Below are 24,219 nucleotides of genomic sequence, written 5' to 3' on the forward strand. Positions count from 1 at the left end.
TCCGGCGGCGGTATCACGCCGCCGCCGTCCACCGCTGCCGCGCGCGCGCCCGCTATGGTCGTCGCATTCGAAGCCGCGACGAGCGCCGCGTCCGCGTCCGGTCCCGGCGTCGGCGCCGGCGCGGGCGCGGGCGCGGGCGCGGGCGCCCGCGGCGGGATCACGCCGCCTTGGTCCGCCGCCGCCGCGCGCGCCGCGCCCTCTTTGTTCGTCGCGTTCGCCTCGCTCGCGGCCGTCGTTTCGTTTACCGTCCCGCCGGGCGCGGCGTTCGTCGTCGCGTTCGCGATCGCGTTCGTCGCGTTCGCGATCGCGTTCGTCGCGTTCGCGGTCGCGTTCATCATCGCGGCGAGCACGCCGGTCACCCGCTGCCCCCGCAGCATCTTCGCCTTCGCGACCGGGATCTTGAAGGGTTTGTTCTTCGTCGGCGCGACGGGCGCGTCGTCCGCGGTGGGCGCGGGCGCGGGCGCGGGCGCTTCCGCTTCCGCTTCCGCTTCCGCTTCCGCGGGCGCGGGCGCGGGCGCGGGCGCCGGGGAGGGCGCGGCGTCGTCGTCGACCGCGTTCGATCCGGTCGCGTCCGTCGCGTTCGCCGCCGTCGCGTTCGCGTCCTCGAGCGCGCGCGCGGCGCCGGCCGCGGTCGCGGTCGCCCGCGGCACGCGCGGGGCCGCGTCCGGGGCTGGCGCGGGCGCGGGCGCGGGCGCGGGCGCGGCGCCGCCGCTCGGCGCGAACGGGTCCGCGGCGAGGTCGTCCTGCTGGAGCGCGCGCAGAGGACGCGCGGCGTCGACGCCGACCGCCGCGGTCGCGAGGATCGCCGCGAGGACGAGGACCGCGGCGAGTCGCGTCGTCTTCATCGTCGCGCGAGTGGCGTGTGTGGCGACCTTCCAGCCAGAGCCAGAAAGGGCTTTTTCTGTTGTAGCTGGTTGTGACAGTGGTTGTAACCGGTACGCATACGAAACTGCGTCGAAAGCGTACTACGCGCAAAACTACCCCTCAGAGATTTTGAAATTGCGTTGACAACACAACCGCGCGCACGATGTCGCGCGCGATGAGCGAGGCGCTCTCGGACATCTCGTACAGCGACACGACCGAAGTCGCGCCGATGCAGGACGTGATGGCGTCCCCGGAGCACGTAAAAGCGGTCGCCGCGAAGCGCGAGCCGCCGAGGAACTCGTTCGGAATCGAGGCGGAAAAACGAGAGAACACCCCCGAGCGCGGGTTCCTCGCGACCGCGGTGCGCGCCGTCCTCCCTCCTCGCCTCGCACGTCGCGTCGCCGCTCTCGTCGCCTTCCCCGTCGATCCGACCTGTTCGCTCGCTAACGAACGCGTCTCCTTCCCCGATACGCGCGCAGGAGTCCGTGTACACCGACGACGACGAAGAGCGCGAAGCCGTCGCGGTCAGTCGAAGCCCGGCGAGATCGGACGCGGGCGGCGGCCTTCCCCCGACGCCCGCGGCGGCGAGACCCCCCGCGCCGCCGCCGCGGCGACCGCCCGCGGCGGCCGAAGAAGCGATCCCTCCACCGAGCGCGTCGAGCCCGACGCGACCGGCGACCGCGCCGAGCCCGACGCGACCGGCGACCGCGCCGATGAGCCCGCCCCAAGCGGCCGCCGCGGCGGCAGCCGCCGTCGCCGCGGCAGCCGCGGAAGCCGCCGCGCGCGTCGCCCGCGAGAGCCAGGAGCTCGACACGACCGTGGAGTTCCTCCCGACGCCGAGGAAGCGCGAGCGAGAGATGAACGTGGGCGAAGACGCGCGCGCGACGGCGACGTCCCCGATCAGATCCGCGACGAGCCCGGCGAGGCCTTCGACCGCGGCGGCGGCGGCGGCGGCGGCGGCGGCGGAGACGGAGACGGAGACGGACGCCGCAGCGCCGGCGGTGGACACGCACTTCCTTCGCAAAGACGGCGGGAACCAACCTGCGGTGATGTCGTCCATCGCGGGTCTGCGCGAGGAGGAGGAGAACTCCCGGGACAAGGCGTTCGAGGAAGCCCTCGAGCGCGTGCGGCAGTCGCGAAGAGAGATCGCGGATAAAGCCGCGAAAGGATTCGAAGACATGCGCGCGTACTACGAAGCCGAGCTCGAAGAAGTGAAACGCGCCGGCGGGTCCGGGTCCACCGCGATGCCGCCGCCGCCGCCGACCGTGGAGGCGGTCGCCGCCGCGGCCGCGCGCGCGGAGAGCGCGGACCGTTCGGCCGAAGGATCGCGACGGAAAGCGTTCGCGTGGGATCTGGACGAGGGCGCGATGAACGAGACGCTCGCGCGCGAACGCGAGGCGCGGGCGGCGGCGCGCGAGAACACCCCGCGGGACAGCGTCTGGCCCGGGGCTTGGAACGGGAGCTACAGCCCGCCGCGGGAGGTCCCCGCGGACCCGCCGTACCCGCTGCCGAAGCAGTGGACGTCCCCGCCGAAGGACCGCGCGAACTTGAGCGAGCCGCCCGAGGTGACATACCCGCACGACGAGGCGAGGAAAGCCGCGGCGATGGCGGCCGCGGTCGCGGCGAAGCAGCGCGCGGACGAGAACGGCGGCGTCGATCCGTTGCTGGTTCCGGCGACGACGAACATCCCGATGGCGGCGGCGCCGTTTTCGTTTGACTCGACGTCGGGCGCGGGGAAAGCGAAGGATGCGAAATCCCCGAAGCCGACGCCGCCGCGCCCGAGCAAGACGCAGCTCGACTTCGAGGAACTGCAAGATAAGCACGCGAGGGAGGTCGCGGCGTATAAGGCTGCCGCGGAGAGAGCGGCAGCGGCGAGCGCGAGAGACGCGGCGGAGTACGACTCGACGATCAAGAAGCTCAAGGAAGAAATCGCCGCGCTCGAACGAAGAGAAGCCGCGGCGGAACGCGCCGCGGAGACCGCGGAACGCAAGGCGGAGACCACGCTCGCGTCCTCGAGAGACCTTGCGAACAGGCTGCAAGCGCGAGACGCGGAGGTTCGAGAGCTCGGGCATCAGTCCGCGGTTCTGAAGGAGCAAGCCGCGAGCGAAAAGACGGCGTCGGAGGAGGCGACGCGGAAGCTTTCGAACGCCAACGCGGAGCTGAACAAGCGCGCGAACGAACTTCGGGACGAGCGCATGAAGCGCGAGGCGTTTGAACGGTCTATCGCGGATTTGAACGCCAAGCTCGACGCGATGAAACGCGAAAACATCGCGACGCAGGCGAAGTTATCCCGGGCGGAGGACGAGACGTCGCGAGCGCGCGAAAAGCTCGCGGCGGCGACGGAAAAGGAGAAGGAATCCGCGCGCTACGCGCTCACGGTGAGCAAAGAGAGCGAGGTAGTGCGATGCGAGAGCGCCATCTTGCGCTCGAGCAACCAGAAGAGCGCGGACGCGACCGCGGACGCCGCGAACGCGCTGCAAGCCGCGAAGCAAGAGATAATCGAGCTGCGCCGGCGGTGCAAACATTTAGAGAAGGACGCGACGACGCGCTCGATGGCCTCCGCGCCCGCGGTCGTCGCGCCGTCGCAGTTCCAGACGCAGACGCAGACGCGCGCGGCGTACGCGAGCCAGACGAGCAGCGAGGGGATGCGCGCGGTGATGCGCTCCCCCGAGCGCGCGCCGTCCGGGCGCGCCCGACTTGGACCGGGGCGCGACCGAGACGAGAACGTCGACCCGGACGCCCCCGCGGCGGGACGCGCGACGACGAAGGACATCTCGACGACGTCGAACCCGATCTGGAACCTCGGCGGCGTCGACGCCGCGGACGCGAACGACCCCGGGCCCGACGACCTGCACGACCGATCGTACGCTCACGTCGTCCCCGAGCAGCGGCGGTTCGTCTCGCCCCCGCGCGCGAGGGCGCCGGCGGACCACTTCGGCCCGGGGATGGTGCCCGTGCTCGGCGCGGGCGCGCGCCAGCCCGGGGCGGAGTCGTACGGCTGGCAAAACGCCGGGAGGGTCACGTCCGGGAACATCGGCGTCGGCATGGTCGAACGCTCGGACGCGAGGAAAGAGGAGGTGCGCGCCGAGCGACGCGAGCGCGCGATGGAGAACGCGGCGGCGGAGCAAAGGCAGCGAGACGCCGCGGAGGCGGACGCGGCGGCGCGGCGGCGTAAGACGATCGCGGACCAAGCGCGCGCGGCGGCGGCGGAGCGCGACCGCGCCGCCGCGGAGGCGGCGGCGAAGCGCGCGGCGGCGGAGGAGGCTGCGGAGGAGGCGCGACGGGCGGCGTACGAAGCCGCGAGGGACAGACGACCGACGCCGCCGGCGGTGGCGGCGGCGGCGGCGGCAGCGAACGCGGCGACGACGCACGCGGTGCTCGAGACCGCCGCGGATCGATACAGCGCCGCGGAGGCGAAACGTCGCGGACGCGAAGGCAGCGGGTGGTTCGGCGGGCACCTCGACGGCCCGGAGCCGGTCGCGAAGACGGGGAAGCACTTCGTCCGCGCGGGCGCGGGCGCGGGCGTCGGCGCTTCGACCGACGCCGCGCCGTGGCGCCTCGCCGCGGAGGAGAAGCGACCGACGCACGCCGCGCCCGCGGCGGACGCGAACCCCGCGGCGCGGGAGAAGCCGAGGCCGTTCGCGACGACGGAGTCGTACGAATCGTGGAGCTCGCACTTGGAGGCGCTCGAGTCCAGGCTCACGAGTTTGAGCCTGGAGAGAGACCGCCTCGAGGGAGAGCTCGACATGATGCCCGAGGGCGCGGGGAAGACGATCGCGCAGCGGAGGAAGAAGACCGAGTGCGAACGGCGGCTGGAGGACGTATCGCACGCGCAGACGGAGGCGCGGCATCAGCTCAAGGCGGCGCACGATAAGTATCAGTTCGAGTAGGCGTCGACTCGACCAAACAACTCAACCATAATTTGACATAAATTATCGATCAACTTTCGTCTCGTCCGACTCCTCCGCCGGCTCCGCCGTCCTCCCCCGTCGCGGTTCGTCCTCCGCGTTCGCGTCGCGCCGAGGAATCACACGCGTCGTCATCGTCCGACCGCCCCACGGCGGGCATCGCGCGCGCGCACGTTCCCCCAGCCTCGCGAACGTTCCCGAGCCGAATCGTGCGCGCGTCACGTGTTACGTTCGTGTCACGAACTTAGGTAACCGTCTTCGCGACGCAGCACAGGCCGCAGCACACGACGCGCTTGACGCAGCTGACCGCGGAGTACACGCAGCTGCAGAGGGTTCCGAGAGGGCCGCACATTGTTACGTTCGAGTTTGGGTATCGAGTGAAGCGCGCGCGTTGAGAGTGGAGTGAATCGCGCGGAGGCCGCGGGCACGAGAATCGAGAAAAAAAAAATCCCCCGCGAGAGTCGACGAACACAAGCGCTTCCAGCGATGAAATCTGCAATTGAGCGCATATTGATCGATCGAAAATTTTGAAAGGATCATTTCACCGTATCTTAAGCGTCGCTTGATCGGACCTGCCCGCGAAAATAAAAACGTGTCATCTTGGTTGGATGCTTGCTGCAGATGCAACTGCCGGAACAGCAGGCTGAGGTGACCCTACACTACGGCAATCGTCGGCGCGCGACGCGATGGCGCCGCCACCCCTCGCGGGTTTCGACGGCGAACGCCAACGCCGCGCCCCGCGGCTCCCCCCCGCGTGCTTCGCGTCCAGCAGCGCGATGCACCACCGCGCGGCGACGGCGACGGCGACGGCGACGCCGTCGCCGTCCCCGGACGCGTTCGCGGCGGCGTCGGCGTCCGAGAGCCCCGTCCCTTCCGTGACCGATAGGATGTACGCGGTCGCCATGGGCGGCCGCCAGGCCGCGGCGGGCGGCATGGCCGGGATCATCGCGAGGACGGCGTCCGCGCCGTTGGATCGCATCAAGCTTCTGTTTCAAGTCCAGGCGATGGAGGGCGCGGGAATGAGCGGCAAGGCGTACACGGGCATCGGACAAGCGTTCGCGAAGATCTACAGAGAGGAAGGCGTCCTGGCCTTCTGGAAAGGCAACGGCGTGAACGTGATCCGCGTCGCGCCGTACGCGGCCGCGCAGCTCTCGTCGAACGACTTCTACAAGAAGATGTTGACCCCGGAGAACGGCTCGCTCGGGTTGAAAGAGCGCCTCTGCGCGGGCGCGCTCGCGGGGATGACGGGCACGGCGTTGACGCACCCGCTGGACACTATTCGACTCCGTTTGGCGCTCCCGAATCACGGGTACTCTGGAATCGGGAACGCGTTCACGACGGTCGTGAGAACGGAAGGCGTGCGTGCGTTATATAAAGGGCTCGTCCCCACGCTCGCGGGGATCGCGCCGTACGCGGCGATCAACTTTGCGTCCTACGACGTCGCGAAGAAGGCGTACTACGGCGCCGACGGAAAGCAAGACCCGATCAGTAACCTCTTCGTCGGCGGCGCGTCCGGGACGTTCAGCGCGACGGTGTGTTATCCGCTCGATACCGTCAGACGGCGGATGCAGATGAAAGGGAAGACGTACGACGGGATGGGCGACGCGCTGATGACGATCGCGAGGAAGGAGGGGATGAAAGGGTTTTTCCGAGGGTGGGCGGCGAACACGCTGAAAGTCGTCCCGCAGAATTCGATTCGCTTCGTGTCGTACGAGATGCTGAAGACGGCGCTCGGGCTGGGCGTGGGGCCGATATGAGGGGGGGATGGCTGGGGCGCTCGAGTTGATCCCCTTACTTATTCTTTTTTGTTGTACTGTAATCATGACGTGAGCGCGTTAGAGAGAGTACCCTCGAGCGTTCTTTACGTCGTTGTGCTATTCAGAGCTCGCGGAGGTATCCGCCGTCCGTCGTCATCGCTCGAACGACGTCACCCGTCGACGAAACGGGTCGTACGCGGCGTAGTCCGACGCCGCGTCCACGTCGTCGCTCGCGGTTCCCGGGACGTGACGCGCCGCGTGCTCCAACGCGTGCGCCTCGGCGCATTTCTTCGCGCACGCGCTCGAGCAGTAGATCGCGACGCGGCAGTGCACGCACCGTCGGAGGCGCATCCGTTCGCCGCCGCAGCCCGCGCACGCGTCCGTCGGCGGATACCTCGCGTCTCCGCCGTCCCCGCCGCCGCTTCCGACGTCCGACTTTGTCCTCCAAATCGTCAGCTCGTGCGCGGTGTCCCCCCACTGCGGCAACGGCACGCGCCTCACGAGCGCGCACGCGGCGCTGAGCTCCGTCGCGAACGTCGCGCTCCCGGTGTTCCCGTCCCATTCGCCCACGACGGCGACGAGCCCGCCGCCGGCGGCGGCGTGCGCGCGAAACGCGTCCGACGCGACGCGATCGCCGGGGGGCGGGTAGCACAGGAACAAGCCGCGGTGCTTCGCGTCTTTGCACGCCGCGGAAGACGCGTCGCCGGCGACGACGTCGTAGAACGGCGTCGCGTCGCCGTGGTACTCGTTCGACGGCGACGGTTGACGTTCCGTCTTCGCGCTGTTGTTCCCTGTCTTCGCGCTGTTCGCGCGCGTCGGTCGAAGGTCGAAGGCGGCGACGTCCATCCCGCCAATCTTTTTCATCGCCGCCGCCCAGTAGCCGAGTCCCGCGCCGATCTCGATCCACTTCCCGCTCGCCGCCTTCAACGCCTCGATCGCGTCCGTCGTCGGCGCGGCGTACGCGTACAGATGGCACGGCCAAACCCGCGCGGCGTCGCGCCATCTCTGCACGAGCTCGGGGCACGGCGGCGGCGGCGGGAGCGACGCGTCCTGTTTCTGTTTCTGTTTCTGTTTCTGTTTCTGTTTCTGTAACACCCCCCTCGCCGCCGCCCTCGCGTCCGCTTCGCTCGGGAGCCCCCTCCCCGTCAACACGCGCGCGCCCTCGACGTTCCGGGACTCCAGCAGCGTCAACAGCGGGTTCGCGCTCGCGCTCGCTTCGCGCGTCTTCTTGGAGACGACCTTCAGGTACGCCTCGCCCTCCGCCTCCGCCTCCGCGTCGCCGCACGCCGTCACCGCCGTCAAGTACGCCGGCATCTGAGGGGAGGGTCGTTCCGGGGTGGAGTTCAAAGGGGTGCGTCAGTCGAAGTTGAAAGGCGGCGCGGTCGAAGGTTGAACGAACGCGAGGGGTGGCGGGCGATGAGCGACACACGCCGGGAGAAGAGAAAGTCCTCGAGGAACGGCGGGGACCGGCGCGACGAGTCAAAGTCCTTAAGGATCGGCGTCCACCTCGCGAACGCGGTCGTATGGGGACCAGTGTATAGAACGCGCCTCGGGCGTCGTCGGCCCCGCGTCGCCCCCCGCGTCGATCCACGGCGCGACGCTGGAGTGGTACGCCATCGCGTACATCGCCTCGTCGAGGACGACCGCGAGGCGCACGATCGCGACGTCGCCCACGAGCGTAGTGCCCGGCGGGACGTCGCACCCGGTCGACGGGTCGGGTTCGCCGTCCCACCCGGCGGCGCGCGCCTTCGCGTTGGCCATCGCCGCGGCGTACGGATCCGTCTTGAACCCGACGCCGTCGCCCCTCGCGCCGCCGCCGACCGGCCCGGAGGCCTCGTGCTCCCCGCCCGGGTCCTCCTCTAGGACGACGGTCGCCTCGGCCGCCTTCTCTCGCACCGCGCGAATCATCTCCGACATCGCGAGCGACGTCCGTTTCGCGTGCACGGGTTTCTCGCCGTCGCGAATCGCATCCTCCATCCGTTCGCACTCGCGGCAAATCGCTCGCACCGCGGACGCGCACCACGCGCGGTGCCGCAACACCGTGCCGCACAGACGCGCGGCGGAGACGGCGCTCGCGAGCCGCGTGACGATCGCGACGACGTTCGAGTAGCTCGTCGCGACGTCTTTGCACTTGGGCGGTCGCAACGCGTACGCCGTTCGGAGCGTCTCGAGGTGGCCCTCCTCGTCGTCGAGTCGGAATCGATACGTGTGCTCGTCCGGGGCGAGGAGCTTGAACGAGCGCACGCGGCCGTGGACGCCGCCGAGGCCGAGTCCGGCGTCGCCGATGAGCGGTTGAAGGCGCCAGTGCGCGGAGAGGTGCGCGCAGAGGACCATGCGGGGTTCCGGGAGGCTTCGGTTGCCCGATCGCGACGCCCTCAGGTGCGCGTCGACGTGCGTTGGGTTCGCGTTCGACGACGCGGGCGTCGGCGTCGGCGTCGGCGTCTCGTCGTCGTCCGCGCCGCGCGTCGACGCCTTCCTCTTCTCCTTCTCCTTCTTTTTCTTCTTCTCCTTCTTCTTCTTCTTCCTCTCCCGCGTCTCGTCCAACCCCAGCGCCGCCGCGGCCGCCGCGCGTCGATCCTTCGTGCGCTCCTCTCGCGGCGCGAGCGCGTCCGCGTGGACGTGCCTCTCGCCGATGCGGTCGACCTTGTCCCTCAGGCGCGTCCCCTCCTTCTGCCGGAAGACGACGACATCGCGGTCGAACGGGCGCTTAAAGCGGTCCGCGCGGCGGGAGGTGCGCTTCGGGACGAGCACGTCGTCGTCGTGCGACATCGCGCGGCGGCGCGCGCGCGATCGATTCTGTTCGTTGTTGTTACGTGTACTCGCGCTCGCGAAGCCGAGGCGTTCTCGTTCGCGTTCGCCCTTCGAAACTCTCCAGCAGTGCTCACGACCGTTTTCGGGAGGGGGGGAGCAGGCGGCGGGGCACACGTCCGCGACGCGCGCGACGCACCCGCGCGTCCGCACCACTCGCGCGACGCCTCTCGCGCGACGCCGCTCTCCCGAAGACTAGACTCGCGCGGCCGGCGGTGCGACCACCTCCCTCGCGCGACGCGACGCGCGTCTCGCGTCCCGTCGGTCCATCGCTCTCGGACCCCCCGATTTGGGGTGCCGTGCCGCGCGCCGCGCCTCTTCCGGACGTTGACCCATCCGACGCGCTGACGACCGCCCCCACCCCCGCGTCGCGCGCTCGCTCTCGCAGGACGATCCGCTCCGCTTTCTGAATTCCCGCGTCATGACGACGGCGAGCGCGACGGCGACGAGCGCGTGCGTCCCCGGCCGGCCCCCGCGCGACAACCCCGCATCGCGCGCCGCGCGCTCGTCCGTTCCGTTCCTTCCGTTCGTCGCGAACGAACGAATCTGACGGACCACACCCCCCCCCCCGCCACCGCCTTCCCCCCACCTCGCCCGCAGCGCCGTCGCGACGTCGGACGCGAAAGAAAACGATGCACCAAAGTCCACGGCGATCCCGGAGCGCGACTACGGCCCGGAGGCGGAGATCGCGCGCCTGCAAGCGCAAGCGGACGCCTTCACGCGAAAGACGGAGCTCGAGAAGCGCGCGGTGCGCGACCTGGAAAAAGAGGTGGAGACGATGCGGTCGCGCGTCGAGACGCAGCGAAAGAAGATGGGCGGTCTCGACGCCGCGCAGAGGGCGAATAACCAGATACAGAAGAAGATCAAGATGCTCGAGACCAAGCTGGATAAGTCTCTGTGCCGGTTCAACGAGGCGAAGTCGCACAACAAGACGCTGAGGCTGACGATCGACAACCTCAGGAAAGAGCGCGCGGTGTTCGCCGAAGTGTACCGCAAGCTCGAGAAGGACTTGGACGCCAAAAAGGCGGACATGGGCGTCATCGTGGAGGAGAGCGATCGCGCGTACGAAGCGCGCGACCGCGCGGTCGCGGAGATGGCGAAGCTCAAGATGCAGGCGGACAAAGAGCAAGCGAGCTTCGAGAACGAGTGGAGGGAGCTCGGAAAACTCATCGAACACGACCGGAAGATGAAGGAATTCATGAGGAACCGACGCAAGGTGAACGAGGACGACGGGAAACTGGGGACGCTGTCGTTGGAGGAGGAGAAGAAGCTCAAGAAGAAGATCATCAAGGGGAACTGGGGGAACATCAAGACCAAGGCGAGGCAGAGCACGGTGCAGACGAAAGTGCACTCGTACACGGAGGCGTTTGAGAAGATCAAAGCAGCCGCGGGGATCGGTGCGTCGCGCTCGGCTCGGCTCGGGTTTGTTTTTTTTGGGGGGGGGTCCCGTCCCGTCTCTTCCCCGCCGACGTCGCGTCGCTTCAAACGCGTCCACGTCGGCATCGTCGGACGAATCGCTCGCTCGCTCGCTCGCTCGCTATCTCTCGCTCACCCGCGTCACCGCGCCACAACCCCCCCTGTTCGTGTTCTCTCTCTTTCGCAGACGACCTCGACGCGCTCGTGAGCAACTTTCTCAGCGCTGAGGATGAAAACTTCCGTCTGTTCAACTACGTCAACACGCTGAACCAAGAGATCGACGCGCTGGAGGAGCAAATCTCGAACGTGAAGGGAGAGATCGAGAAGTACCGCGGCGACGGCGTCGGCGGCGACGGCGCGCGGAAGAAGCAGCTCAAAGAACTGTCGGACAAACTCCTCGCGACGGAGCGAAAGGCGGACGCGTACGAGACGAAACACAAAGACGCGATGAAAACCGTGCTCCAGCTCAAGGATGGCATCTGGAAAATATACAACAAAATCGGATGTAACACCCCGGCGAACCGAGAACTCCTCGGCGAAGAGGGCGTGAACACGGAGAACATGATGCAGTACCTCGGCATCGTCGAGCAGCGCACGAACGAGATCCTCCAGATGTACGCCGCCGCGCAGGCGACGGCGAAGGGCGAGGCGTCGGATGAAAACCGCGCGGTGGACGACAAAAAAGACAAAGAGACGCGCGCCATGGGCTACGCCGCGCTCCTCTCGCAGGGTCCGGACAAGCCCGCGACGGGCGGCACGACGCTGAAGATCCAGCTCCCCACGACGAGAGAGACCGGGGACGAGGACAGCGACGAGAGCGACGTGGAGGACGACCGGCCCCTGAACCGCGACGAGCTGCGCGCGAAGACGTTGTCTCGGCTGGCGAAGCGCGAGCGCGCCGCGGAAAAGGAGAAGACGCACGCGCGCGCGCCGAGCGGGGGGATCGCGGGGGGCGGGGGGAAGGGTGGGGGCGGGGTTGGGGCGAGGAGGCCGCCCGCGGGGAGCCGGCCGGGGTCGAAGCTCGGGTCGCGGCCCCAGTAGATAGACGCGTCTCTCTCTCCGACAGACATCAGCAATCAGCAAACCGACCGTTTCTGTTCGCTCGCGGTTGTGTTCGTTCGTCCTCGCGACAGAAGCAGAAGCTCGTCGCGCGTCAATGTCGTTCGCGCCGCGGAGCGTCGCCGCGGAGCTGCGCGAGCGCGTTTCGCGCGTCCGCGAGAAACGCGCGGGCGCGGCGTCGAGAGCGCACGAGCGATGGCGGCCGTGGGACGAGAGCGCGTGCCCCGTCCCGTGGTCGTTCGCGGGCGCGCCGCGCGCGAGCATCGATCTCGACGGGCGCGCGGGGAAGTGGCGGTGCGGCGACCTCGTCTTCCGCGCGGACTTCGACGGCGGCAACCTCGCGAAGGTGGCGCGCGCGAGGGATAACTGCTACCACGTGTGGACGCGACCGGACTGCGACGGGACGCCGCACGAGACGAGACACCGGACGTGGTTCCACTTCAGCGTCGAGGGCGACGGCGCGCGGAGGGGAGAGACCGTAACGTTCACGATCATGAATCTGAACAAGCAAGGCAAGCTCTTCAACAACGGGTTCCGACCGGTGTACAGGACGCACCCCGCGATGAAAGCGTACGAACGCGTCACCGAGCCGTGCAAGACGCACGTCACGGACGACGGCGCGTTCAAGGTGACGTTCAAGCACCGGTTCGAGAAGGACCTGACGGCGCCGGGTGAGAAGGTGTTTTTCGCCTTCACCTACCCGTTCGGCGCGTACGACTGCGAAGCGATGTTGGACGCGATAGACGCGAGGTTTGAGGACCCGACGCACGGGGAGGCGTTACGGGAGGTGATAACGTACGGCCGCGAGACGTTAGCGACGTCCTTGGACGGGAGGAAAGTCGAGATGATAACCATCACGGGAAAAGAAGTTCGCGGCGGCGACGGCGGCGGCGGCGGCGGCGGCGGCGGCGGCGGGGACGAGGCGAACGAAAACGAGACCCCCCCCGAGCCCGACGCTCCCGGGGACGTCGCGGGCACGAGCGTGGACGCCCCGGGGCTGATCCACCGAATGTCCAAGACCTCGATCGCGAACTTCCCCGGACGTAACTCTCGAGGGAAGAAAGTCTTCGTCGTCAGCGCCGGCGTCCACCCCGGCGAGAAACCCGGCTTCCACATGATGTGCGGCGTCGTCGAGTTTTTACTCCGCGTCGACGACCCCCGCGCCGCCGCCGCGCGCGACGCCTACGTCTTCAATATCATCCCGTGTCTGAACCCCGACGGCGCGTTCCGAGGGCACTACCGGTGCGACACCCTGGGCCAGAACCTGAACCGGTGCTACGACGCGCCCGACGCCGCGAAGCAGCCGGCGATACACGCGGCGCGGCGGCTGCTGGCGGCGCACGCCGAACGCGACGAGCTCGGGTTTTACGTGGACCTCCACGGGCACGTGAACAAGCGCGGGTGCTTCGCGTTCGGGAATAGCCTGGAGGGGCGCGACGCGGTCGAGGCGCGGGCGTGGGCGCGGCTCGTCGCGCTGAACACGCCGCACTTTGACTTCAACGCGTGCGATTTCAGCGAGAAAAACGCGCGGATGAAAAACGGCGGCGAGGGCGGATCCAAGGAGGGCTCCGGCCGCGTCGCGATGCATCGCGCGACGGGCCTGCCGCACTTGTACGTCGTCGAGGCGAACTATGACGCGTCGAGACTGCTGTCGCACGTGCCCCCGGCGTCGAACGACCCGGACGGACGCGCGTCGCCGCCGTCGAGAGCGCTGCGTCCGGTCAAGTACACGCCCGGGACGTTTCACGGCGTCGGCCGCGCGCTGGTCGTCGCCGCGTTGGATCTGCTCGGGCGAAATCCGATGTCGCGCGTCCCGGCGTCTGAGTTCAAGTCGATGGACGGTCTGCGGCGGTGGGCGTCCGCGCACTGTCGCGTCGATCGGGGGGGGGGGGACGTCGCGGTGCGCGCGAAGGAGAGGGAGAGGACGGGCGGGTGGCCTGCGCGACGGGCGTTAGAGTTGAAATAGAAGACCGGAGGAGAGAAGACTCGAACCGTTTCGCTTGAACAGGTGTGCACTCTGAAGTGTGTCTAGCAGACTGGAGCAAAGCTCCTGTCTATAGACACCAGCTGTACGAACGTACTGCTATCAAAACGGCCAGCGGCGCGCCGCCAGGCGGCGAAAAACGTGAACACCTAAAAACGTGCGCCTCGGAAACAGAACCTCGCGCTCGCCCTCCCCGACGCGTCGATTCACACGCGTCCGCGGCGCCCGACATGGCGCCCGTCCGGACGATCGCGGTGATCATCGCCATGGAAGCGGAGGCCGCGCCGCTCGTGGAGCACCTGAAGCTCGTCAAGGCCAGGGAGAGCCCGCTGCCCGGGCCGATCCCCGCGTTGGTCTTCTCCGGGGACGTGCACGGCGCGAAGGTGCACGTCGTGACGAACGGGAAATCCGCCGCCTTCGGCGTCGACTGCGTCGGCACCGTCCCCGCGTCTCTGACCGCGTACGGCATCTGCCTCGCGCTGAAACCGGACATTCTCGTCAACGCCGGGACCGCGGGCGGGTTCAAAGCCATGGGCGGCGCGATCGGGGACGTCTACCTCGCGAGCGCGTTCAAGAATCACGACCGGCGCATCCCGATTCCCGGGTTCGACACCTACGCGATCGGCGCCGTCGACGCGTTCCCGACGCCCGCGCTGAGAGCCGCGATGGGGTTCAAAGACGGCGTCGTGAGCACCGGGAACTCCTTGGACGCCCCGGAGGTGGACCTCGCGTCGTTAAAGGCGAACGACGCGAGCGTGAAGGAGATGGAGGCTGCCGGGATCGCGCACACCGCGGAGCTCTTCGGCGTGCCGTTCGTCGCGGTGAAGGCCATCACGGACATCGTGGACGGGGACCAGCCCACCGCGGACGAGTTCATGGAGAACCTCGGCGCGGCCGCGAAGGCGCTCCAGGGGGCGGTGCCGAAGGTGATCGAATTCGTCGCGGGGAAAGAGCTATCCGCGCTGTGACGCTGAGAAGAAGAGCGCGGGACTACGTATTCCTTCTCGGGGAAGCCGGCTCGGGGATCGAATCCTCCCTCGGCGCGGCGACCGACGCCGCCGACGGGCTCGGGCGGCGCGTCGGGAGCGTCGCCGCGAGCGTCACAACGCGCGCGAGCGAGCTCGGCGCGGGCGTCGCGGAGACGACGGCGGTCGTCGCGTCCGCGTTGGGCGTCGGCGCGAACGCGGCGTTCGCGCGCGCGACGGCGGCGGTGAGCTCGGTGACGACCGCGGCGACGCAGCTCGTGAGCGGGGGCGGAGGGAAGGGGGTCGATGACGACGCCGTCGAGGTGTTGAGCGGAGGAGGAGGAGGAGGGGGGAAGGGGTTCCTGCTGCGACGACGACGACCCTAAAAAGTGACTCAATCAATCATCCACCCCACCAAGAATGACAGAGTTTCTACCAAAGTGTTCCTCAACAGGTCCCGCACTCTCGAGGTGACCCACCGCTCAGTTTCAACATTTGAACGCGTCTCCTTTCAACTGACCGGTGAACTTTTTTCGACAAAAATCAATCTACGCCGCACGTCTCGTTCTTCATGATCGACTCACGTCACCCCGGCGGGGGGAGCTCGAACCCGGGGAACCACGACGTCTCCGGAGCGAGCGTGTCCGCCAAAAACACGACGACGCCGGCCAGCCCCTCGAACAGCGAGCTCGGTCGGTCCGCGTCGCGGCTGCTCTCGACCGCGTGTTTCGCGCAGTACCGCGCGAACCGCTTCGCGCGCGCCAGCGACCTCGCGTCCTTAGTCACGCGGTAGACGGAAAGAAACGCGTACCCGTTCCCCGCGACGCCGTGGCACAGCCCGCAGCCTTTCCGCAAGACGCCTCTGCGCCAGACGACCTCCGCGGTCTTGCACAGAGGCGAGTGGTACGCCCGCGCCGGGGCGACGCACGGCCCCGGATGCGAGATCGCGTGCGCGAGCACGGGCGCGAATCCGCCCGCGCCGTGGCACCACTGCACGAGCTTCGACGGCGCGGCGGACGACGCCGACGACGGGAGGTTGCCGTCGTGGAGCTGCTTGGACGTCAGCGACGACAGCGCGTCTCGAACGCGCGACCACGGCGGCGGGCCCGGGCCGGTCGGCGTCGTCGTCGGCTTGGAAGGCTTCGAGGGCGACGGGTGGAACGCGTCCAACGCGCGCGGAGGCGCGCCGTCGCCGTCGCCGTCGCCGTCGCCGTCCCCCGTCCCGATCCCCGCGCGTCCCCAGCACCCGCCGGGGGCGGCCCACCCTAAGACCTTCTCGCACTGCATCAACGTCAGCGCGATCCCCGCCGTCCCGTGGCACGCGCCCAGGTACTGCTTCCCGTGCCAAACGAACGCGAGGCCTCTCCCGACGCCGAGTCGGCCGGCTTCCGTGGCTGAGGGCCGTTCCATACAAGCGAACGTCGGGGTGGAGTTGAAAGGCGTCAGTAGAAGTTGAAAGGCGTCGAGGACGGGGATTGAAACCGTGGTGTGGGCGGAGAGAGACGACGGCAAAAGTCCTTAAGGATCGGCGCTCAACACGCCAACGGGGTCGTATGGGGACCAGTGTATAGAACGCACCTGATTCGAAAGCCGCCGCCGCCGCGCACGACGCGGGTTCCGTCCCCAACTCCGCGCGCAGTTCGCCCTCCTCGACGATGTGTCGTACGATCCTGTGAAACGCCTTTCCTGGAAGCGTTTCAGCCGCGATCGACGGGTGCACGCGCGTCCTCGCGAACAGCAGCGCGTGGAGATACCCGGCGCGGCCGTAGAGAAGCTCGCACTCGTCCCGCGGCGCGGACGCCGCCGCCGGCTCGAGCGCGACGAGCCGTCGGACGCGGTCGCGCGCGGCGTCGTCGGCGCCGAGCTCGGTCAACACGGCAGCCTCGAGCGCGTGGCACCCGGCGACGCCCTCCAAGAACGTCGTTCGAGGGTGACGACGCCGCCGCGCTTCCTCCTCGACCTCGAATCGTTTCCGTCCGCGCTCGCAGTGGGTCAGCGCGGCGCGTAACATCGCCCCCGTGGTTCGGCCGAACACCGCGCGCTTGGGATCGTTCCCTCGCGCGTCCCCCTGCATCGCGCGCTGCACGAGCGCGAGCTTGTAGTACATCATCCCTATCCCCGCGATGCCGACGTACACGCCGCCGCCGGCGATACCGCGCGCGTCGTCGTCCGCGTCCGCGTCGTCGTCCGCGTCCGCGTCCGAACGCAGCGCGCGCTCGATGACGTCTAGGAACTCGCGACAGCTCGACGCGACGCGCGCGGCGTACGTCTCGGGAGCCAAGTCCGGGGCGTTCGGGTCGTCGGACATGATGTGCGCGACGCACCGCGCGTCCCGGGGGGGGGACGACGGTGGTGACGCCATGAGACGCGCGACCGCGGCGGTGGTGCCCCGCGCCAATGCCGCAAAAAGTGCGCTGCGTAAGACGCGCGCTGCCTGGCGCGGCGCGCTCCGGTATCCGGGCCTCCCGAGCTCCGACCCGCGCTGAGGAAAAACGTGATGCCGTATTGTGTACCGAAAAATATGTACTCGTATGGGCTTTTAGTCTGTCAAAATCGGGCCGCGAATAACCCAATAATAATATCCCAGATCCTGGGTCGCCGATTCGCAGTTTTTCTGACGCGGACTGGGTGGGGTAACAATATCTTCCGCCCGATCTCCGCCGGCAGAAGACACGCGCGCTACGCCGTCTCGCCGATACGAACGCACCACAAATGTCCGCGCTCTCTTTCACCGCGGCGGTCGCGCCCGCGAACCGCCGCGTGTTCGCCTCCGCGAAGAAAACCTCCGCCGCGAAGAAGGCTTTCCGCGTCACCGCCTACACGGAAGAACGCAGGTACGAGCAGTCCATGAAGGTCATGGATCGAACCCAAGAAGTCCGAAGCATGCGCGAGCTCGAGGCCGCGATGAACCTCGCGGGCGATGCGCTCATCATCGTCGCACTCGAGTCCGACGAAGAGTGCGTCGCCGGCGACCAGGCCGCGTGCAAGGAAGTCACCGCGTCGCTCGCGAGGATCGCGCGCGACTGCAAAGACGTCGTCTTCGTCAAGGCGGAGGTCACGCACAGCGGCCCGGAAGCGCGCGAGATCGCGGACAAGCTCGGCGTGCACCAGTTCCCGACGTACCAGTACTACAAGGTGCGTTCGAGCGCATCGTCGCGGCGATCGCGGCGGGCGCGCGCGGGAGCGATCGCGCGATCGCGTCGCCCGAGAATCTTTCCCTTCCGCTTCCCCCGATCGAATCGAATCGGTCGCTTATCGTTCGATGAGTGAATTGAATGAATGATGCGACATCCCTAAAGACCGTAGTCGTCGCTGACGCCGTTCCCCCCTCGAACGCGAACCACCTCTCCCAGGGCGGCTCCCTCCTGTGGCAACACATCGGCGCCGGCACGGGCACGACGACGGAGCTCTCCGAGGGCGTCCTGTACTACGGCGGCGCCGGCGCGAAGGGCCTCGACGTCCACGACTGGGTCTCGGACATCAACTCCAAGAGCGATTTCACCGATTTCATCGATTCGTGCGCCGCGCCGCAAGTGCCCCCCGGGTTCGCGGGCGAGGTCAACGTCTCGTGCGATAAGCAGCTCGCCATCGTGGACGTCGGCATGAACGTGGACGCCCCCGTCGGGTGCCTCGACATGTTCCCCGCGGTGCTCTCGCTCGCGCGGAACACCGCCGGGTTCACGCGGTGGGCGCGCATGGGCCTCGACGGCGGACCGGAGTGCGCGGCGCTCGCGAAGGAGTGGGGCGTCACGAAGGTTCCGTCGTTCGTGATGTTCGCGAACGGTCGAAAGGTCGACATGTACGAGGGTTCGAATCGAGAGTTGCTCATGAGCCACGTGATGAACTTTCAAAAGGCGAACGGAATCACGCTTCCTCAGCGCGTCCCGCCGAAGCGCATGACGAACGCGGAGGCGAGGGAGATCGCTCGCGAGGCGAGGGAACGCGCCAAGGCGGAGGGCAAGCGCACGGGGTGGTGAGAAGCGCTTCCTTCGGAAGTACTTTCGTGAGTGCCTTCGTACTTCGGAAGTACGACGTGCGACGACGAATCGTGGCGTATACATACTGTTTGTTTTCGTTACGCCGATACGGTACCACATTTGTGAATCTGAGACGAGATGACTCTCCAAACCGAGAGCCAAACCAAACGCGCGTCGCATCAGATCGCTCACGCGACGTCTACGTCCCCCGTCCGCGGCCGCCCCGCCGCCGCCGCCGCCGCCGCCGCCTCGCGCTTCGCCTTCACCTCCCCCGCCGCCGCGATCGCAGCCTCGGACGGACACGACGGCGCCCGCCGACCGTGCGGCGACAGCCGCCGGGCGAGGCTCGTGTTCCGCGAGTTATTCCCCACCGTCTGCACCGCCGTCCGCAGCGCGCGCTCCGGCGACAAGATCACGAGCACCTCCTTCGCCCTCGACGCCGCGGTGTACACGAGCTCGCGCCGTAACAGCGGGCGATGATTCTCGGCGAGGCACAAGACCACGGCCTTGTACTCCGACCCTTGCGCCTTGTGCACGGTGAGCGCCCACGCGGGGAGCAAATCTCGCAGCTCCGAGCGAGAGTACGTCACCTCTCTCGCGGGGACGAGCGCGGCGGCAGCCGCGGCGCCGCCGAAGACGACGCGCACGCTCCCGTCTCCGTTCACCGCGTCGACGGTGCCGAGGTCGCCGTTGAAGACTTCCTTCACGTAGTCGTTCCGCTGCTGCAGCACGCGGTCGCCCTCGCGAAACGTGATCTCGCCCGCCTTGGTCTCGAGCCGTCCGTCGCTCGGAGGGTTGAGCCTCTCCTGAAGAAACACGTTCAGCTGCGACGTGCTCGCGACGCCTCTGCGGAACGGCGTCAACACCTGCAGATCCGTGGTCGGGTTCAGACCGTCCAGCGCGGGAAGCGCGCCGTCGAACAACGCCGCGAGAGCGCCCTCGTACGCGTTCTCGCCGTCCTCGGGCACCGTCACCCACACGCAGTCGGCGCCCTCCCAAGTCTCGGTCTGGTACGAGAGCGGCCCACTCTGGTTCGCGTTCGAGCTCGAGCCGCCGCCGCCGCCCGGGCCCGGGCCCACGATCGTCCGCGTCGCGTCGTCCCACCGCCGCGTCGGCACCTCCGGGATCCGCCCCGCGTTCATCGAGTGCGCCGCTCGAATGATCCCGCTCTGTTCCGCCTGGCGAAACACCTCGCTGAGCTGCACCGCGGGAACCGCGCGGGATTGGAGCACGTCGCGAAGGACGCTCCCGGGGCCCACGCTCGGGAGCTGGTCCGCGTCGCCGACGAACACGACCTGCGCGTCCGGTTTGACCGCGTCGAGAAGCGCCGCGCACAGCGGGAGGTCGAGCATGGAGCTCTCGTCGACGACGACGACGTCGGCGTCCAGCGGGCTCGCCTTGCATCGAGCAAACTTGCCCTTCCACGCGAACTCGAGAGCGTCGGACGGGTCGTCGTCCTCCTCCCCCGCGCCGCCTCTCTTCCCGGCGCGCTGCTCGAGGAGGCGATGGATCGTGGACGACTGCACGGGCGACGACATCGAGCGGCCGGCGGAGGCGATCTCCGCGAGCCTCTGCGCGGCTCGGCCCGTCGGCGCGCACATCAGCACCTTGCGTCCCATCGCGCGCCACAGCCTCACCGCGATGTGCACCGCGAACGTTTTCCCCGTCCCGGGACCGCCGGTCAGGACGCTGATCGGCTCGCGGAGCGCTAGGTCGAGGAACGCTTCTTGCGCGGGAGAGAGGAGGCGCCACCCTTCCCTCTCGGCGGCGGCTTTGAGCCACCGACGCACGCGCGGGACGTCCGGCGCGCGCTTCTGCATCTTCAGACGACGCGCGATGTCCTTCGCGACGTGGGCCTCCGCGTCGTACAACACCGCGGCGAACACCCCGTACCGCGCCCAGGACGCATCGTGCTCGTCGTCGGACGCGGAAGCCGCCTCGTCGGCGCCCTTCGCGGGCGCGACGATGCGGTTGATTCGTTTCTTGGCCAGGAGCTCGTCCGCGGCGGCCACGAGCGCGCCCTTTTGCAACCCCGCGGCTTGCTTCGGGCCTAGCAACCTCGCGACGCCGTCGCGCATCTCTCTCCAGTGCAAGTACACGTGGCCTTCGCTCGACGCGTTCACGTTCAGCACCTGAAGCATCGCGGCGGCGAGCCTCGCGGGATCGTCCGCCGATTTTCCGAGCCTCGCCGCGAGCGCGTCGGCCCGATGAAACGTCGCCCCGCGAAGCATGTAGAGCGCCTCGAACGGATCCTTCTTGACCTCCTCCTCGGTGTTCGCGCCGTACTTGGCCGCGACGCGCTGCGCGAGCGCGGGGTACACCCCGTGTTCTTCGAGGAACGCCGTCGCGCCGCGTCGCCCCCGCGTGACGTCCCAATTCTTCTTCAGCTTCTCAGCCGTCTTCGCGCCGACGCCCGGGCACCGCGTCAGCTCTCGCGTCGCGTCCGGGGAGTCCAACACCTCGAACGTCCTCGCCCCAAAGTGCGTCACGAGCCTCTCCGCGGTGACTTTCCCGCACCCGGGCAGCGCGCCGCCGGAGAGGTACCGAAGCATCGCCGGCTCGTCCGTCGGGGGCGCCAGCTCCTCGGGGGAGGCGTTCAAGACGAACTGCGTGCCCCACTTCTCGTCGTCGCGCCAGTCCCCGGTGAGCCTCAGGTTCAGACCCTCCGCGACGTTGGGGATGTACCCGGTGATCGTGATCACAGCCTCTTTCGCGCCGCCCGCGCCGCCGGCGTCCTTTTTAGTCTTGCGCTTTTGATACTTCGCTCCGCGCCCGCCCTTGGTCACCGCGGTGGCGCCGATCGGGAGCGCCGCGACGTCGTCCTTACACACCGCGAGCCGCGCGACGGTGTAGTGGTTGTCCGGGTTGTGGAAGGTGATGCGCTTGACCTCGCCGGTGAGCGTTTCCCCGACGATCGCGGTCGGTTTCGCGTTTTGTCGAGGCCCCGGCGGCGGCGGCGGCGGCGCGGCGGCGACGGCGGCGGCGTCGGCGGGAGGACCCAACTCTTCGATCGCCGCGGGCGCCGTTCGCCGGCGCGACGGCGCCTCCGCTGCCGCGCGCGACGCGAACGACGCGGATCGAGGGTCCACCCCCGACGCGCGCGCGGCGTTCCGGTGCTGCCCGTGCCCTGCGGCGCCGCCGCCGTTCGACGACGGGGGCGATCCGCCGGAGGTGAACTCCGCGACGATAGACGACGACGACGACGATCGGCCCGGGATGGTCCATCGCGCGGACCCGCCGCGGTGGCCGCGGTCGCCGCCGCGCGCGGCCGTCGCCGCGCGGCGTGGGAGCGCGCCGCGCGCGAGGGACGCGAGGCGGCGCATCCCGACGTTCGCGGAGGCGCGGCACGAGCGAGACGAGAACGACGGCTCCGAACGGGGAAGCGTTTGGGCCATCAATCGAACGCGCGCGCGGCGGAATCTCTCGCGTGCGTGCCTTTTCCCGCGCGCGCGACCCGTTCGCGCGCGCCGTGCGCGCGCGCGTTACTCTGTCGAAGCGGTCGCGCGGGTCACGCTCACGCGTTCGTCGGCATCACAGCGCCGAGCGCGCGAGGGTCTTCCTTCGGTCGTCGACGCGTTCGTCCGCGGCGCTGTGCGTGAGCCGTGATCTGCTCCCGGCGCGAAAATATCGCGTTGTGAGACAGGACTTTAACCTGTTGGCGGCCCACTACTTGTACAAGTTGTACCCACGGAACAAGAAAAAAATACTATCCAGCGATTCTTTTGGTTCGATCCAGCGATTCTCGCGTTTCCACTGCAAATACCCATACGCCACAGCCCTCGTACTACGTCCGCGTACTCCCTGGGTTCAAACTTCAGTCGTTTGAAAGGGGTACCCGCGGGCGTTCGCGCGCTGTTGGAGTCGCGGGAGCGTCACGAACGCCGACGTCGCACGCGAAGAATTTACTCGAAATACCATGATGCTCCGACCCATGCAAAAATATCACACCACTCACTGTGATGATCACGACGTAATCAGCGCTCGAACAGGGCCGGGGCAACTTTAAACATCGCGTTTTCAGGGAAGGTGGAAAAAAAGTTCTCCTCCTTCAAGAAAGATTTTGCAGAGTCACCCTTGAGACATATAAGCGCCGCTGACTTCGTTTTCTTTACGGGAAGTGGCACAATACTTTTGCTTTAATCGATGCCCCGCGATGTGACGAAGAACTCTTCTCATTGTACCGGAGATTGTTACGGCTATTCCGCGACGCTATGGCTGCGCGAACACGCAGACCTCGCGGAGAGGTGTAAAACTATCAGAACTCTGATCGTAGACAAAAGGGCCACTGAATCGTCAGACGGGTGAAAACCCGACCCTCGGTCAATGCTGATCGGTCAAGCCGATCAACCGCGAGTACGTGTACGCGAGAATCGCTGGATAGAACCGAAAAAATCGCCAGATAAAATTTTTTGCCACGGAACAAGTGGAAAAAACGAGCTCGCAAAAAAACGAGCCTCGCCTCGATTCAAAATAATTTGCGTTGTGAGCGCGCTTCCGGTCCACAATCGAACGCGAACGCGACGTCCGCGCGCTCGCTCTTCAGGTGCGATGCGCTCGATATCCGCGCTCGACGCCCGCGCGGCGTTCATATCCCGCGGCGACCGCGCGCGTCCGCGTTCGCGCGCGCTTTTTTGTGTTTTCACTTCGCATCTCGCGATCTCGCGCCCGCGCCCAGCGAATTCCCGCCAAAAGTACCGCTCGCGGGGAACAGCCCCCCGCGGCGTTTCGCGCGGTTCCGCGGCCGCCAGCGCGCGTCGTCTGCCCTGAACGCGCGGACGCGAGAAACGGGTCTCGTTTTTTGTCACCGCCACGACGAGCGCGAGCTGACGACCCGACGCCCCACTCCACCTTCCCCATCCCACCCGTCGTCGTCGCAGTCACCGAAAACCCCCAAACAGACTAAATGTTCACCAGCCTCCGCACCGCCCTCGCGCGCAACGCGTCGCTCCTCACGTCTGCGCGCGGCGCGAAGACCGCGGCGAAAGCTGCGCCAGCCTCCTCCACCAAAGTCGGGAAGGCGTGGGCCGTCGACCTCATCAAGGAAGAGGTTGGCAAGGTCGGCAAGGCTGCCATCACGAAGGCGCAAGCGGAAGCCGCGTTGGAAGCGCTCATCGGCGGGATCAAGAGCTCGGTCGCGTCCGGGCAGAGGGTGACGTTCCAGGGCTTCGGGTCGTTCACCCCCGTCACGAAAGCGTCGAGGATGGTTCAAACCCCGAAGGGGGTGAAGATGCAGCTCCCGGAGAGGAAGGGGCTTCGGTTCAAAATCAGTTCCGAGTTTAAGTCCGCGGTCCAGGGGAAATAGGTCCATCGCGGGCGCGCGAGCGACGTCGAGTCGACGACGAGAGGTGATGCGTAAGAAGAGAGAAGAGAGACGAGGAGGAGGAAGAGGAGAGACAATATGACGCCATATGACCGCGTCGTTTGCGGAGATTATTTGTAACGAGCGCGCCGCATGCCTTCACCGCGACGGCGTCGTCTCCG

At 67.9% G+C, this 24,219-nt stretch overlaps 10 protein-coding genes across 10 annotated transcripts; 7 read left to right on the top strand and 3 right to left on the bottom strand.

The window, feature by feature from the left end:
* Positions 1 to 1,027: 1,027 nt before the first annotated feature.
* On the top strand, positions 1,028 to 4,754 carry MICPUCDRAFT_50383 (uncharacterized protein; the record flags this gene model as incomplete). The annotated part of the gene is made up of 2 exons (XM_003054997.1): positions 1,028 to 1,225; positions 1,344 to 4,754. 2 exons carry the CDS (start codon positions 1,028 to 1,030, stop codon positions 4,752 to 4,754), a joined length of 3,609 nt encoding a protein of 1,202 aa, XP_003055043.1.
* A 938-nt stretch (positions 4,755 to 5,692) lies between these two features.
* On the top strand, positions 5,693 to 6,505 carry MICPUCDRAFT_4304 (mitochondrial carrier family; the record flags this gene model as incomplete). Its single annotated transcript, XM_003054998.1, has 1 exon — positions 5,693 to 6,505. A coding segment is annotated over one exon (813 nt), but the record flags the coding sequence as incomplete, so codon positions are not given.
* A 177-nt stretch (positions 6,506 to 6,682) lies between these two features.
* MICPUCDRAFT_46282 (uncharacterized protein) lies at positions 6,683 to 8,863 on the bottom strand (the record flags this gene model as incomplete). The annotated part of the gene is made up of 2 exons (XM_003055536.1): positions 6,683 to 7,843; positions 8,036 to 8,863. The coding sequence occupies 2 exons, from the start codon at positions 8,861 to 8,863 to the stop codon at positions 6,683 to 6,685; spliced, it is 1,989 nt and encodes a 662-aa protein (XP_003055582.1).
* An 895-nt stretch (positions 8,864 to 9,758) lies between these two features.
* On the top strand, positions 9,759 to 11,794 carry ODA-DC2 (outer dynein arm docking complex 2; the record flags this gene model as incomplete). Its single annotated transcript, XM_003054999.1, has 3 exons — positions 9,759 to 9,790; positions 9,938 to 10,734; positions 10,941 to 11,794. 3 exons carry the CDS (start codon positions 9,759 to 9,761, stop codon positions 11,792 to 11,794), a joined length of 1,683 nt encoding a protein of 560 aa, XP_003055045.1.
* A 115-nt stretch (positions 11,795 to 11,909) lies between these two features.
* MICPUCDRAFT_50388 (uncharacterized protein) lies at positions 11,910 to 13,778 on the top strand (the record flags this gene model as incomplete). The annotated part of the gene is made up of 1 exon (XM_003055000.1): positions 11,910 to 13,778. One exon carries the CDS (start codon positions 11,910 to 11,912, stop codon positions 13,776 to 13,778), a length of 1,869 nt encoding a protein of 622 aa, XP_003055046.1.
* Positions 13,779 to 14,026: 248 nt separating this feature from the next.
* MICPUCDRAFT_46284 (uncharacterized protein) lies at positions 14,027 to 14,764 on the top strand (the record flags this gene model as incomplete). Its single annotated transcript, XM_003055001.1, has 1 exon — positions 14,027 to 14,764. The coding sequence occupies one exon, from the start codon at positions 14,027 to 14,029 to the stop codon at positions 14,762 to 14,764; it is 738 nt and encodes a 245-aa protein (XP_003055047.1).
* Positions 14,765 to 15,358: 594 nt separating this feature from the next.
* On the bottom strand, positions 15,359 to 15,763 carry MICPUCDRAFT_11308 (uncharacterized protein; the record flags this gene model as incomplete). Its single annotated transcript, XM_003055537.1, has 1 exon — positions 15,359 to 15,763. A coding segment is annotated over one exon (405 nt), but the record flags the coding sequence as incomplete, so codon positions are not given.
* Positions 15,764 to 17,436: 1,673 nt separating this feature from the next.
* Positions 17,437 to 18,903, top strand: MICPUCDRAFT_46285 (uncharacterized protein). Its single transcript, XM_003055002.1, has 2 exons — positions 17,437 to 17,896; positions 18,115 to 18,903. The coding sequence occupies exons 1-2, from the start codon at positions 17,474 to 17,476 to the stop codon at positions 18,736 to 18,738; spliced, it is 1,047 nt and encodes a 348-aa protein (XP_003055048.1). The 5' UTR covers positions 17,437 to 17,473; the 3' UTR covers positions 18,739 to 18,903.
* Positions 18,904 to 18,926: 23 nt separating this feature from the next.
* On the bottom strand, positions 18,927 to 22,133 carry MICPUCDRAFT_50392 (uncharacterized protein; the record flags this gene model as incomplete). The annotated part of the gene is made up of 1 exon (XM_003055538.1): positions 18,927 to 22,133. One exon carries the CDS (start codon positions 22,131 to 22,133, stop codon positions 18,927 to 18,929), a length of 3,207 nt encoding a protein of 1,068 aa, XP_003055584.1.
* Positions 22,134 to 23,250: 1,117 nt separating this feature from the next.
* On the top strand, positions 23,251 to 24,040 carry MICPUCDRAFT_50393 (uncharacterized protein; the record flags this gene model as incomplete). Its single annotated transcript, XM_003055003.1, has 2 exons — positions 23,251 to 23,281; positions 23,616 to 24,040. Exon 2 carries the CDS (start codon positions 23,642 to 23,644, stop codon positions 24,038 to 24,040), a length of 399 nt encoding a protein of 132 aa, XP_003055049.1. The 5' UTR covers positions 23,251 to 23,281; positions 23,616 to 23,641.
* Between the last annotated feature and the right edge of the window lie 179 nt (positions 24,041 to 24,219).

The sequence above is a fragment of the Micromonas pusilla genome, assembly GCF_000151265.4.
Source record: "Micromonas pusilla CCMP1545 genomic scaffold MICPUCscaffold_1, whole genome shotgun sequence".
In the NCBI taxonomy this organism is placed as follows: Eukaryota; Viridiplantae; Chlorophyta; class Mamiellophyceae; order Mamiellales; family Mamiellaceae; genus Micromonas; species Micromonas pusilla.

What these genes read in the sequence shown, in the direction of transcription:
- MICPUCDRAFT_46285 (XM_003055002.1), top strand. Translation starts at nt 17,474, where the DNA reads ATGTCCGCGCTCTCTTTCACCGCGGCGGTCGCGCCCGCGAACCGCCGC. An exon ending in CGACGTACCAGTACTACAAG is followed by an intron (nt 17,897 to 18,114) that starts GTGCGTTCGAGC and finishes CACCTCTCCCAG; the next exon opens with GGCGGCTCCCTCCTGTGGCA.